This window comes from Theropithecus gelada, chromosome 3, assembly GCF_003255815.1.
Source record: "Theropithecus gelada isolate Dixy chromosome 3, Tgel_1.0, whole genome shotgun sequence".
Lineage (NCBI taxonomy): Eukaryota > Metazoa > Chordata > Mammalia > Primates > Cercopithecidae > Theropithecus > Theropithecus gelada.
Genome location: NC_037670.1, coordinates 127,343,526 through 127,358,512, shown reverse-complemented (window position 1 = coordinate 127,358,512; position 14,987 = coordinate 127,343,526). Strand labels below are relative to the sequence as shown.

At 39.6% G+C, this 14,987-nt stretch overlaps 2 protein-coding genes across 7 annotated transcripts in view; one reads left to right on the top strand and one right to left on the bottom strand.

Annotated features, from left to right (window-relative positions):
- FBXL13 (F-box and leucine rich repeat protein 13) overlaps positions 1-14,987 on the top strand; it is a 273,539-nt gene that overhangs the window by 134,836 nt on the left and 123,716 nt on the right. The gene's annotated exons all lie outside the window — the stretch shown is intronic.
- Positions 2,218-13,649, bottom strand: LRRC17 (leucine rich repeat containing 17). Of its 2 annotated transcripts, none has more exons than XM_025378214.1 (3): positions 12,767-13,649; positions 7,980-8,135; positions 2,218-2,960 (listed from the first exon to the last, which is right to left on the bottom strand). In XM_025378214.1, the coding sequence occupies exons 1-3, from the start codon at positions 13,536-13,538 to the stop codon at positions 2,563-2,565; spliced, it is 1,326 nt and encodes a 441-aa protein (XP_025233999.1). In that variant the 5' UTR covers positions 13,539-13,649; the 3' UTR covers positions 2,218-2,562. The 2 variants fall into 2 exon arrangements, with proteins under 2 accessions (XP_025233999.1, XP_025234000.1); XM_025378215.1 differs by lacking the exon at positions 2,218-2,960 and adding an exon at positions 4,896-4,946.

The following is a 14,987-nucleotide window of genomic DNA, read 5'->3' as shown; positions in this document are numbered from 1 at the left end:
ACTGGTAGGGGCTCATAAGCGATACGAGTAAAGTGTTAGCCAAAACAGAAAAAGAAAAAGGGTGCCCAAACAAGTCACCTTAAAATTTGATGCCTGTGCTGTCATTAATAGTAATAAGTTAGAAATAAGGTGTAGTTTTCTTAATTAGAAAAGAGGCTATCTGATAGAAAATAAGTACATCTGTCATAAATTAGGACTATGTGGAAATAAATGTAAATACTCGTCTTGTGTCATTTAGGCCACTTGGATAAAAAAATGAAAAGGATCCAGTCCACCTTCAGAAAGGAAAAAATGGCCCTTCCTATACTAAGGGACAATGTAACCCCTTAGAGCTAGTAATAACCAATCCCCTAGATCCTCATTGGAAAAAAGAGGACCGTGTGACCTTAGCAATCAATGGGGCTGGACTGGATCCTCGAGTAAATATCGTGGTTTGAATAAAAGTTTATAAACACTCTCCTGAGCCAGTATTTCAAAGCTTTTATGATAAACTAAAAGTGCCAGTACCAGAAATTCCATGAAAAACAAGAAATTTGTTTTTGCAATTAGCCGAGCACGTAGCCCAGTCTCTCAATGTCACTTCATGTTATATAAGTGGAGGAACTGTAATAGGAGATAGGAAGCCCAAGAATTAGTACCTACGGACCCAGTTCCTGATGAATTTTCTGGCCCAAAAGAATCACCCTGATCACTTCTAGGTCCTAAAAACCTCAATCATTAGACAATACTGTATAGCAAGAGTGGAGAAGGACTTCACCCTTCCTGTAGAAAGACTACATGGTGGAGTTCAAACCACACAGAGAAAAATCCATTCAGTAAATTTCCATAGTTGCAGACCGTTTAGGCCCACCCAGAATCCCAGGACTGGACGGCCCCCAATGGGCTATGCTGGATATGTGGACATAGAGTCTATGCTAAGCTGCCTGACCAGCGGACAAGTAGTTGTGTTATTGGCACTATTAAACCATCGTTCTTCCTACTGCCCATAAAAACAGGCGAACTCCTGGGCTTCCCTGTCTATGCTCCCTGCAAAAAGAGAAGCATAGCTATAGGAAATTGAAAAAATAATAAGTGACCCTCTGAGAGAATCATACAATATTTTGGGCCTGCTACCTCGGCATAAGATGGCTCCTGGGGATACCAGACCCCCATTTACATGATCAACTGAATCATACGGTTACAAGCTGTATTAAAAATAATCACTAATAAAACCGGCAGAGCCTTGACTATTCTGTCCTGGCAAGAAACTCGATGAAAAATGCTATCTATCAAAATAGATTAGCTCTTGACTACTTGCTAGCAGCTGAAGGAGAGGTCTGTAGGACATTTAACCTTACTAATTGCTGCCTACACATAGATAATCGAGGGCAAGTAGTTGAAGACATAGTTAGAGATATGACAAAACTGGCACATGTGCCTGTGCAAGTGTGGCATGAATTTGATCCTGGGGCCATGTTTGGAAAATGGTTCCCAGCGCTAGGAGGATTTAAAACTCTTATAATAGGAGTTATAATAATAATAGGAACCTGCCTACTGCTCCCTTGTTTGCTACCTGTACTTCTTCAAATGATAAAAAGCTTCATTGCTACCTTAGTTCACCAAAATGCTTCAGCACAAGTGTACTATGTGAATCACTATTGATCTGTCTTGCAAGAAGACATGGGTAGTGAAAATGAAAGTGAGAACTCCCACTAATAAAATGAGTGAAAGTCTCAAAAGGGGGGAATAAGGAAGGAGACCACCCCTCCTATCATCTTATACCCAGTTTCTGCCTCCAAAGAAAGAAGTAATAACTAAAAGGCAGAAATGAAATCCACAGGCAGACAGCCTGGTGCTGCACCCTGGGCCTGGTAGTTAAAGATCGACCCCTGACCTAATCAGTTATGTTATCTATAGATTACAGACATTGTACAGAAATGCACTGTGAAAATCCCTATCTTGTTTTGTTCCGATCTAATTACTGGTGCATGCAGCCCCCAGTCGTGTACCCCCTGCTTGCTCAGTCAGTCACAGTCCTCTCACACGCACCCCCTTAGAGTTATAAGCCCTTAAAAGGTACAGGAATTGTTCACTTGGGGAGCTTGGCTCTTGAGACAGGAGTCTTGCTGATGCCCCTGGCCGAATAAACCCCTTCCTTCTTTAACTTGGTGTCTGAGGAGTTTTGTCTGTGGCTCGTCCTGCTACATAGGTATGCACAAACAACTATTGAAAGGCATGTAAAAATGAACCAAGTTTTTTTTTCTTTATTTTCAAAAAGCAGTAAAAACATTTATACAGGACATTATGAAAGTTTAATGCCATCATTAGGACCCAGCTGCTGCAGGTTACCAGTGTGGAATTGCATATCACCAGATGCTGTTCCACAAATGGACAGGCAAACAGGATGACAATTCCCTTGATTACTATAATAGTCACAATAATACTTAGCATAATTAAAGAAAGCTTCCTTTAGCTGGATTACCCTGCATAAATAGGCAACACAGTTAATCAAAATGTAAACATATGTTTTCTAACACCAGTATAGAAAATACAAAACTAATTGCAATGAGAACAATTTCTACCTTATCCCACTATAGTAATTATTACGCTTTGCTTCTTTGCGGTGTGATCTCTATGTTTTTTTTCCCATTCATCATCTTCTGTGTCCTGGTCAAATGACTCAGGATATGCTGGTAACTTGTCTTTGGGGCATTCTTCATAGTAACTTCTAATATATTTTCCCACAGACCACCCTTTGTATTCTTCAGGCGTTTTGCATTCCAGGCCATTAAAATGGACATTGTAGTGGTGCTTTAACCAGTAGTAGAGGTAGTGAATGTTGTAGTCACATCTCCAAGGGTTATCTCTGAGCCACAAGAGTTTCAAAAAATACAAGTCTTCTAATACACCATAGTCAAAGTTTTGCAGACTGTTGTTTGATAAATCTAATTCTTCTAAATGTGTGAGCCCTAAAAAAGCAGCTGGAAACAGAAAATATTTATTGAGCCTGAGTAATTGAGTTAATCGCTGTATGGTATAGCAAAAGGACAAATACAAGTTTTAAAAAGAGGCTTAATTTTCCCCTTTGAAAATAAAGAGATTTCTCTTCCCTTCTTTTTCCCAGAGCTTTTACTCTAGAAAACTTTTAACTATAAGTACTTTCTCCTCCCTTTGAAATGTCTTTAAATCCTTTTGAAGACCAGATAGGCTTTTTGTCACCTTTATGATGCAAGAATGCCTTTTTCAAGGACCTGGGAGCTATCTCTTTGAAATGTAAACATCAAGGAAGGTGGTACCGCCATCTCCCAGCTCTGGTGGGAGGGTGGGGTCCTAACTTTGGCGAGAACTTGCTTCCGGTTGCAAAACTACCTCCTGTCATGCAGACAGAAATTTATTTTTCTCTGAATAAGGCCAATAAGCTAACACAGATGGTCACCCCATTTATCAGGTAAAGTTAGGATGAATTTTGTGTGACAAAAGGTGTTGTCAAATCTTCCTTACGGACTCATTATTGTTTGTCCTGAAAACGTGTATGTAATGGGTGGTATCTGCTTGGCTACATAGGTGCGAGATTCCTGTAATGGGTGGTATCTGCCTGGTTCCATAGGGGCAAGAGTCTTTGCAGTGTCTTAGTGGATTGCCTGTGATATGCATCACATTCTAGTTTAATGCTTAGTCAATAATGAAAGTGTTTTCTTTCATTACCACCTTTATGGAGAGAGTTTCTGGATTGAAGGAAGGTTTTGTTTTTAATTATATTTCTCCATTGTAAATGTGTCTGACTGCAAAATTGTGAAATATATTGTTACTCAAAGCTTTTCCCTTGATTAGTTTTACTAGAATACAATATTCAGTTTTAAGTTAGCTTTTAAAAATGTATTTTGGGCTCATGTATTTTTTATTTTTATTTTTTGATACTTGGGGAAAAAAAGATGCTACAAAAAAGAGAAATGAATTAAGAAAATATTTCACATGTAAGACAAGTGCAGATAAAAATGAAAAATGTGCTGGGTGGTGATTTGACAGTTCCCTGGGATATCAGTAACCCTGAAAATGCCTAGAAAACAAACTTTTCCCAGTGTTGGGGGAAGGGTTCTATTCCTGTAGAATCCCAAAACAAACAGTTTTTTCCAACATTTTGAAAACATCTGGTTGTATTTTGGCAAACTATGGTAGCTATCAGCTTTGAATCCATATGTATTTAATTTTGCTGGAGGTTGGATAATTAAAACCAATACAAAATATAACTGAAAATAAAACAACAAAAAGCTTTTTTCCCCCTCTAAGAGCAAAGAAGTCTACACTTGGGTCATCTGTATTCCAGTTGATATGGACCAGCCAGATACTCCAGAAATACAAATATTTTGTTTCTATTTCAAACATTATCTCATTATTGTTTTAAAATACCCTTGTAGAGCATAGCGTCCTTATTTTGAATTAGGAAAATATGTGGTCATACCATTACTATTAACTATTTTCATATTATCTGTTCTCAGAAAAAACCCATAATTCCCCCTTAAAAAAATAACTTTCTATTTTGGTACCAAGCAATGTCTTGGGGGTAGGGGACAAAAGATCAGCCCTTGTGTTCTGAAGATACTGGATATTTTTCTATTTGCTAAAATTCTGTGAGTGAGTGATCTCACAGATTTACTTTTCTCAAGACATTAGACTTTGAGATTAAAAGCATATGTAAACATTCCTACATTTTATTTTGAAAGTGTTGTATATTGTTACTTAAACCATATATATTCAGGCACTTGGGAAAACTAGTTTTCGTCTGTTTCTTAAAGGAGGTAAAAACCCCCTAGTAGGGTATCTTCTTTCTCTTTTCCACAACAATATCTGGCATTTTATATGATTGTTATTCACGTCTTTTAAAGTCTGGCGACTCCCACTGCATTTGTATACTTAACCAGCAAAAATCATTCAAGTAAGGCTACTTGTAGGGTTTCATCCCAAAGACCCTGAAATATAGGAGACCTTTCATTTTAAAACTTCTTTAGGTTATTTTGCCTTAACTGCTGAGATACTTTTTTGTTTCAAAAGAACTTTTTGTTCCAGGAAAGTGCTTGGCATTTGGTAGGTGCATAATAAATATTTATTAATGTAGAAAATATGTTCCTGAGATTGAATTGAACAAAGAGGGAAAAGAGAGTACCACCACTGATGATAGAGACCATTTTGTGTCAGCAAGGAGCACACATTTGGTGAACAAGATTAAAAGACCTTCAGGGGATCCTAAGGACAGAAAAGGAATCCCTGCAATTATGGGAATTCCACAACTGATGACAAGTATCAGTTATGGAAAACATGTGAAAAACATCAATAGAAGCAAGGCAAGTCCTTTTTGCACTATTATCTATCTCTTTGCATTGTCTTGTCATTTTTCTCAAGTTTTATTTATATACTAGTTTTGTTGTAACTGTTACTCATTACTTTAATACATTTAACTTAGGACATATAACTATTATAATCTCTCTCTTTTTTTTTTTTTTTTTTTGAGACAGCTTTAAAACTTGGTTTGCATTGATAGTTGGTAAACTACGGCTTTGCTTGTAGATGACAGCAGAAGGAAATCGGACACTTGCCCAAAGACCTTTGGAATAGCTTTTGTTTGTCCTGCGATTCTTTAGTTTGTAACCACACAATGGGATCACCTTGCCCGCTGCCTAGACAGAGTCGATTTATCAAGATGGGAATTGCAGTGGAGAAAGAGTAATTCACGCAGAGCTGGCTGTGTGGGAGACCAGAGTTTTATTATTACTCAAATCAGTCTCCCCGAGCATTCGGGCATCAGAGTTTTTAAAGATAATTTGCTAGGTGGGTGCTTGGGAAGTGGGGAGTGGTGATTGGTCAGGTTGGAGATGGAATCATAGGGGGTCGAAATGAGTTTTTCTTGCAAGAAAGCGTCTCCACTTCTAGATTCTTTACCCTGTGCCCTGGCTTTGTGGACACAGCACTGGCTACCAGTGACTGACTTGCACACTAATATAATGCTTACTTCATTTGGGGGAAGGGTGTCTGTAGTATTCTCATTTACTGAGAAATGAAAATTGCTTTTGACTTCACAGTTCAAACATACTCCCAAGTTAGCATCATCTGTAACAGGCTAAGGTGTAAGTGTAGCATACTGCTGTCCCTTGGGAAATTTTAAAAAATTATGATTTTCTAATTTTTAAAAAGATGTTAATTCTAAAATATGCCCTTGTGGCTCCAGAATGTTCATTCTAATTTTTCACTTTTGTTGTGTTAAAATTCTAATGATCTATTAATGCTATTAGATTATCACAAAGAAAAGCAGGGAAAACAATTGTACTCAAAATGTTTATAACATTACATTACATTATTAATAATTTTAATAATCATTTTCATGGTTAGAACTTTTCAAATTGAAGTAGCCTAGTGAAAGCACTTGTGTAATATATGTTATAAATCTGGTCAATATTGCAGTAATTCTCAGTTCTTTCCAAATCCGATGTGTTTACTTAATTTACCAAGCTCATTTTCGCCAGTGGCTTTGCTTAGCAAATGGAGAAGAGATTTGAAGGACGGGAAAGAGAATTGGTCTTGATCTAGAACTAGATATAATATGTCTGGCTCTGGTTTGAGCATATTTTATCCTAATTTATGAGCTTAGCGCTTAGAAGTTTGTTTCTAATTTATTCTAAACAAGATGGGGCTTAATGAATAGCAAAGAAAATTCCAAATTTGAATTTCCCTTTAAAAATCACTACATTAGGCCGGGCGCGGTGGCTCAAGCCTGTAATCCCAGCACTTTGGGAGGCCAAGACGGGCGGATCACGAGGTCAGGAGATCGAGACCATCCTGGCTAACACGGTGAAACCCCGTCTCTACTAAAAATACAAAAACTTAGCCGGGCGTGGCGGCGGGCGCCTGTAGTCCCAGCTACTCGGGAGGCTGAGGCAGGAGAATGGCGTGAACCCGGGAGGCGGAGCTTGCAGTGAGCTGAGATCCGGCCACTGCACTCCAGCCTGGGTGACAGAGCGAGACTCCGTCTCAAAAAAAAAAAAAAAAAAAATCACTACATTTAGTCCGGGCATGGTGGCTCACGCCTGTAATCCTAGCACTTTGGGAGGCCGAGGCAGGCAGATCACGAGGTCAGGAGATCGAGACCATCCTGGCTAACACAGTGAAACCCCGTCTCTACTAAAAATCCAAAAAAATTAGCTGGTCATGGTGGTGGGTGCCTGTAGTCCCAGCTACTTGGGAGGCTGAGGCAGGAGAATGAAGCCGGGAGGCGGAGCTTGCAGTGAGCCTAGATTGCACCATTGCACTCCAGCCTGGGCGACAGAGAGAGACTTCTCAAAAAAAAAATAAATAAATAAATAAATAAAAATCACTACATTTGGCCAGGTGCGGTGGCTCATGCCTGTAATCCCAGCACTTTGAGAAGCCAAGGTGGGCAGATCACCTGAGGTCAGGAGTTCGAGACCGGCCTGACCAACATGATGAAACCCCATCTTTACTAAAAATACAGAATTAGCTAGGCACGGTGGCACATGCCTGTAAGTAATCCCAGCTACTTGGGAGGCTGAGGCAGGAGAATTGCTTGAACCCAGGAGGCAGAGGTTGCAGTGAGCTGAGATCACACCATTGCACTCTGGCCTGGGCAACAAAAGCGAGACTCCATCTCAAAAAAAAAAAAAAAAAAAAAAATCACTACATTTTAGCACACTACTGACCATTTGCCATATATTACTTTAAAAATCTATTCTATAACACACTATTTGGGCTAACAATAAATGGTAGTAATATGTGGTATTACATACTTCATAAAGCAGCAGTTTGGCAAGTATTTCTCTGAGTGCCAAACAACTCCTAATATAAGTGTCATGTTTAATTAAAACTGGTACTTTATTATTTAGTTTAGTTCAGTTATTTTTAAACTAAATTTACTGTATATAAGTGTTGCTATAGGAAAAAAAAAATCACAGAACACTTGCCACCCATTGAAGGGGCTATACAGGGGAACTTACTGGGATCGATGAATTCAATGCCATTGCTGCTGAGGTTTAATTTCTTCAGCTCATGAACATCTTCAAATTCCTTGGGTCGAAGTTGGTTGATTTTATTGTATGATAAATCAAGTTTAACAATATCTGGAGGGATGTTGTTTGGCACTTTTTTCAACTCTGGAAAATTTAATAATATTTAGGTTATTATGCTCTTTTTGCCCCCATTTTCTCGGTCACCATTATATCTGTGTGATTGAAGAATCAGCTCTTAAAGAAAAGGGGTAAGGAATATCTAAAGCCAAAGAAAGTTGGTATGAAACAAGCCTTAGCATGTGCTAAATCTTCCAGTGACTTCCCATCTCATTGTGATGAAAGCCAGAGTCCTCACTAAGGTCCTATAAAGCCATTAAGACCTGTAGGTCATCCTTGTCACCAGAGTCAGCACCTCCTAGGTTCTAGAATGCAGCCTGTTTATCAGGACTTGCTTACTGAACCCACATCTGCTGGGCTGGACATGAGGGTGGATGACAGAGCAACCATTGTAGGGCAAGCTAAAGTGGGTTAACCACAAATAAATGGGTAGAAAAAAATGTTTATGAGAACACTCTGACACTCGGCCTAGGCAATGTGGCAGATCTGTGGGTGCTGGAAAAAGAATATAAACTGCAGAATCCATTTTGGGATTGTCAGCAGCAGTCCAGGGTAAAAATAGCATCCACAAGTAATACCAGGAAATGCAAAGCAAAGGCTTTCCTAGTGTGGCTTAGAAAAACACAGGAAAATCTCATCTGCTGTGCTGATGAATAGAAAAATTCTTTACTTCTTTTACCTTAGAACTTGAATGAGAATTGCAAATACTGATGCACAGTGTTTGCTTTTGATGAAGAGTATATAAATATACATTTCCCCAGACCAGAAGGAGAATTTGATCAATTCCCTTATTTCTAGTTCAGGTACTATGTGGTATGCACATTTCATATATACTGCTACCCCAAATTCTTGGTAAATGCCTCAACAAATACCATATTTACTTGATTATTACCCCTTACAAGCTTGCTCCTCCTCCAGCCAAACCTTGTTGATTTTGAGGAGGAAATTAGGAAATTTCTCCAGGTAGTTTCCCCATTTAGCAGGCTCTCTTGGTTGTCAGCCACCTCAGAAGTACTCTGAAAGCTTGTAATAGTAAGAAAAGAGACATAAATGGCCCTGTTTATTGCATATACAAAATTCTTAACTATTGTTCAAGCTGTAGTAAAATTGTGCCCTTAACTTGGGAGGCAGCTAAGGGTAATGTACCTGCATAACTCTCCCCCATCTGATGTTAGAAGGAAAATAACTCCTGACAAATGGTAAACTATTCTGGTCAATGTGAAAGTAACAGCAGTTTAAAAACTCTGACTTTCACATATTCTTGGCAAATCCATTTACCTCAATATGGCATAAATATGCCTTTCAATTAGTCTCACATTTATTCCCTTTGAAAGACTAGGATTTCTTGGCAAAGTACCTGTTTCTCAGTGAATAAAGCTATTATTTCTTTTTCTTGCCATTAGATATTTAAGGGAAAAATACATAGTGATTATTGAGGTCTGTGTGGTTGAACTGGCACATATTAGGTCCCCTACACACACCATCTGACTCATTACAAGTCAGCTGGGCAAGGCTCAACTCCGAGTTGGGGAATCTGTATGCAGGTTCTCTATTTGTGACCATGTGTATGTGGTATGCTTGTACAGAACCTCAGGTTGTCACACTTGAATTCTAGCCATGATTTTTAACTTCTGTGTATTTTCACTTTCAAAGGTTGCAGTCCAGTTATCATCATCAATCTAAGGCACATGGCTCTGTGGCAGCCACTACCAAAGGGAATTTAATAAACAAGACTTTTCCCTTTGAATTTATGGAAATCAGCAATATAACAAAAAATCATGAAATGAATCACTAGATTTATATAAACCATAGTGAAAACCATTTGTATTGATAGTATTAAAAGACAAAGCTACCCTTCATTTTTTTTTTTTTCCTTTGAGACAGAGGCTTGCTCTGTCACCCAGGCTGGAGTGCGGTGGCGTAATCTCAACTCACTGCAACCTCTGCCTCCCAAGTTCAAGCGATTCTCAGGCCCCAGCCTCCCAAGTAGCTGGGATTACAGGTGCCCGCTACAATGTCTGGCTATTTTTTGTTTGTTTGTTTGTTTTGTATTTTTAGTAGAGATGGGGTTTCAACTTGTTGGCCAGGCTGGTTTCGAACTCCTGACCTCAAGTGACCCGCCTGTCTCAGCCTCCCCAAGTGCTGGGATTACAGGCATGAGCCACCGCACCTGGCCTACCCTTCGTCTTATAATCTAAAATAATAGGCTCTGAATTACGTAGTCATTAACACTTGGAGAAACTTAAGTTGTTCTTTGATGACCCAATATTATATATGCTAAGTGTATATGTCATGAAACCTTATTTATATTGTGTTTCAGTAAATGATGTGTATTTTTAAAGCAGGGGGTATGAATTTATGGGGCATTTCTGGAAGGTTGTGTTTAGACAACAATAAGTTGAAGAAAGAAAGCAATAAAAATGTACTTATATTTTTATAAGCTGATGTTTTTCAAGATAAAAATATTATGAGAAAAAAGGAAAAAACACAAAAGCAGAAATAGGCTCATTGGGGGAGGGAATGGCCCAAGAGCATAAAAGCAGTGAAAAAGAGATATTTCCTCACATGTTATCTCTTCTTAGAACACAGTGTAGTCTCGTTGTAGAAGTTTTAAATCTTGTGTAGATGGTATTTTTCTCAGATAATTAATAAACTTAATACTATTTACTTTTCTCATTTACACCTGATACAACAAGTGCAAATTCACTGTAGCTTGAGGTTAGATCCTCAGCAATATGAAGTATTCTAACTAAAATCTAGGAGAGTAGCTTTGTATTAGTATTAAAAATATGTAATTCCAGTTTTCAATCTAAGCACCACAAAGGAAATTCTAATAAACATGCTCTTCAGCATGAAGCACTAAGGACTCAGCATAACAATATCCGGGAAATTCTACCCACTCTGGCTACAGAAAAACTACATTTACTTACTCTTCGAAATTCCCTAATGCTTGCATTGTTGAGGCAGCTGATTGTTTGAATATGCTCAGATTAATTCTGGAAGATTGCAGGGTGAAGTAGAGCGCACATAGGCTCTGACTCAGGTAGACCAAGATTCACTTCTTAGCTTTGCTACTTACCTGTGAGACCCATGGTCAAGTGACTGAACCTCTTTGAGCCTCATTTTCCTCATCTGTAAATGGGAATGTTACTGTCTTCCTGGAAGTTGTAAACAGCATGTGTGTGGGTACCTAGAGCCTAGAATGGCATGTCCCAGGTTATGACGCTGTATGTAACTGCTCTCCTATGGGACTGAATTATATACCGTTCACAGGGTGTCTTGGTATGCAAACCTCCCTGTGCCACATGGCTGCTGTGGAATCTAACCAGGTGCCATCTTTACAGTTGGGGTGGAGGGCGGGGGAGTGGGGCGGTGGGGCAAGCCTTGAGCATCACTTTGCTGGTAAGTGGACAAATTTACTTCTGGTTCAGGTTGCCTGACAATGTTAATAAATTCCTGCCTAACATTCTCTTGGGAGGAGCCAGGACTTCCTCTCTGAACTTTCCCTTTCTCTTGCCCTTAAAGAAACAAAACATAGCAAAATTTCCCAAAATAAGTGGAAGATATGTGCTGTATATGAACCTCACTTAATGACATCTGGCTTTAATTTAATATTACAAATAAGTTATTAAACCATGCCAGAAATGAAACATATAGACATTGTTATATGGTTCGTTATTGTAGGGTAGATTAGCAGTTCCCAGACCACACTTTGAGAACATCAGTCTTCACTAACATGTCAAGAGCATTACTGAAATCTCCCATCTGTTTTCTTAGCTCATGACTTTATCTTGCATGTGCAAATCCTGCATAATACTAGCACAAGATTGCATCGGTTGCAAAACCCAGTAATGATTTGCAGGAAGTAGGTAATATTCTAGAAAGATTTCCTTAGTCTCATAGTCAGGTTAAATATTTTAAATTTAGTTCTTTAAATTTTTATTGTTTTATTCTGGGTAATTTGGAAATAATTAAGATATAGGACGTTAAGAGGCATTTATTAAAATCAGCTACTTGAGAGGCTGAGGTAGGAGAAGTGCCTGAACCCGGGAGGTGGAGGTTGCAGTGAGCCAAGATCGTGCCACTGCACTCCAGCCCGGGCAACAGAGCGACAGTCCATCTCAAAAAAAAAGGAGCATTTATTAAAACCTTGGGACTAAATGATAAGAAATACAGAAGCGCCATCACTTTCACTCTGTTTCAGAGTGCTCTCACAGTCCTGTTCTGCAGATGTTTTCTCTTTGAGGTTATCTTCTCACAGATGCACACCATGTTTTGACTTTAATCAGTGTAAGTCAGGTTATATAGATGGCATTTGTACTTATTTTCATACCCCTTGGTTTACCTACCTAAGTTAAATTGGATTTAAGATGAAAGGAACTCCTTACAGTGACAGCTTGAGATGTGCAAATGAGTAGAACCCAAATGGCTGCCCTACTGAGGATACCTCCTTCCCTCTTGTCATTGTCCTTTAATTACCAACTGCCTTGAGTCTGGACCCAAAAAAACTTGGGGTAAATTCCATTGCCAGTGGGGAAAGGTTTCTGGTGGAAGTGACATCGAGAATTCCAAGACATGGTGGGGTGTAGGGAGGATTATAAGATTCAAAGAGCATTTCAAGTTATTCATGAAAATGAAGAAGTAAGAAAAGTACAAACCTTTCCTTTTGCAGTCCAGTGTTTGTATGGGAAATACGTAATTGTGGCAAAAAGTCGAGTCCACCTCAGGCTTGATGACTGGGGGTCTCCCTGACACTTGGGGTTTCGGGTCCAATTGTTCCTTTTCTTCTTCATTACACAACTGTTCAGATTTTATCTGCCGCAGTTTTTTATTTTTTTGTTCTTGTGGACTTTCACACTTGGCGTAGTTCCCCAAATTCCGGTTCCTGGGAATCTGCAACATTGAAATAAGCGTTTCTATCTCACAAGTACAGTGCCAGGGGTTGTCATAAAGACGCAGGTAGCTCAAGAGAGGTGTATAAATGAACACTTCCTCCGTCAAGACTTTGATCTGGTTGTGCTGCAGTAAGAGGGTGGTGAGTTTGTTTAAACCAAAGAACGCCTCACTTTCAATTTTAGAGATCTCATTCTGCTGCAGATCCAGGCTTTTCAGCTTTTTAAACTTGGAAAACATGTTGTTCTTCAATATGCGGATCTTGTTTCTTGCTAGCAGCATGTGCAGCAAATCCTGAGGCCAACCAGGCAGCACATAAACTAATTTTCTTTCTTGACAGTCTAAGTATTTCTCATGGAGATATGTGTACACGTCACACGGGAGGCTTGGTGCATAGCGTTTGACCGGGTTGGAGCCTCTCCGGCCTCCACCCGCCCGGCCATGATTCACTCGGCTTCTCACAGTGCTTGAGCTTGCTTTGCGCAGCTCAGCAGCTTTGCAAAAGCAGAGCAAGATTACAATGGTAACCACACGCATCCTGACATCCAGCTGGCCCCAATTACTTCGTGTTACAGACGGAACAATGAAAGTATTCCTTTGAAATCCAAGTTTGGGTAATCTTAACTAATGCAGTTCTGGAACAATGAGACCCAGCTGGGGTATGTGGAGTCCCTAGGTTGAAAGAGAAAAAAATATATATTAAAAGTTAGGGCCCATTGCAAGCACTATATTACTGACAGATAAGAACAGACTTTTTAAGGCAAAGGCCTTCTAGTTCCACAGAACAGTGACATAGAAAGCTTCTTCCCCTCTTAGTTGTCTGGGTTAGAGGCTGAATGTTTATGCCCTGAGTTTGAATCAAGGCTCTCTTACCTGCTTAAGTATATCAACCCAGGTCATCTTCAGCATCTGTAAAACGGGACCAAGGGTACCTCCTAATATTGTTGGGAGGATAAAATAGGCTCATGCGCAAAAGATGCTTCACAGTGGCCACCCCGGGGGAAGTAGTCACAAATGTTAGGACTCAGCATGATTGAAACTGAAGCCTGTGGTTCATCATCACATCGGATTTAAGAAATTAAAAGAATTCTCCTTCTTTTAAAAGAACACAGCCTTGAGATGCACACACAAGGGTAGGACTTGAATGGTTGTCTTCCTGAGCTTTTTTTTTTTTTTTTCTCCTATCCTTTTCTGTCTCCCAGTCACCAACCATGTTGGGTGTGGGCTCCAGAGATGCTTGGAGTAAATGGCACTGTCCTTGTTATCTCCTGCACGTCTTGGCTCAAATGTTACCTTTTCAGTGAAAACTTCCTGTTCAGCCCTATTTTAAATCACACTTCCTCCCACTTGTTGGGTGCTCCCAATCCCTTTTCTTGTTTTATTTCTTCTCCATAGCACTTATCACCATCTGTCAAAGTAGATACGGTATTTAACTTCTTTTGTTTACTGTTAGTCTCTCCCCACTAGAAAGTAAACTCCTTAAGGGAAAATATTTTTGTCTATTTTGTTAACTGCTATATTTCCTTGTTAAGTATTTGTTGAACTGATGAATTACTCTCAAATAACTATTCTGGCCGGGTGCGGTGGCTCATGCCTGCAATCCCAGCACTTTGGGAGGCTGAGGCAGGCAGATCTCTTGAGCCCAGGAGACCAGTCTGAGCAGCATGGGGAAACCCCGTCTCTACAAAAAATACAAAAATTAGCCAGGCATGGTGGTATGCACCTGTAGTGTCAGCTACTTGAGGATGGGAGTGGGGGTTGCTGAAGTGGAAGGATCGCCTGAGCCTGGGAGGTTGAGGCTGCAGTGAGCCAACATGGTGCCACTTGCACTCTAGTGTGGGTGACAGAGTGAGATCCTGTCTCAAAAAAATGAAGCAAACAAACAGAATAACTACTGTATTCTGTAAGAACATTTATTTTGTAAACTTATATTGCTTGGGAAATCTATTTTCTCCTTATTAAATATTATTGAGGACTTCCAGGATG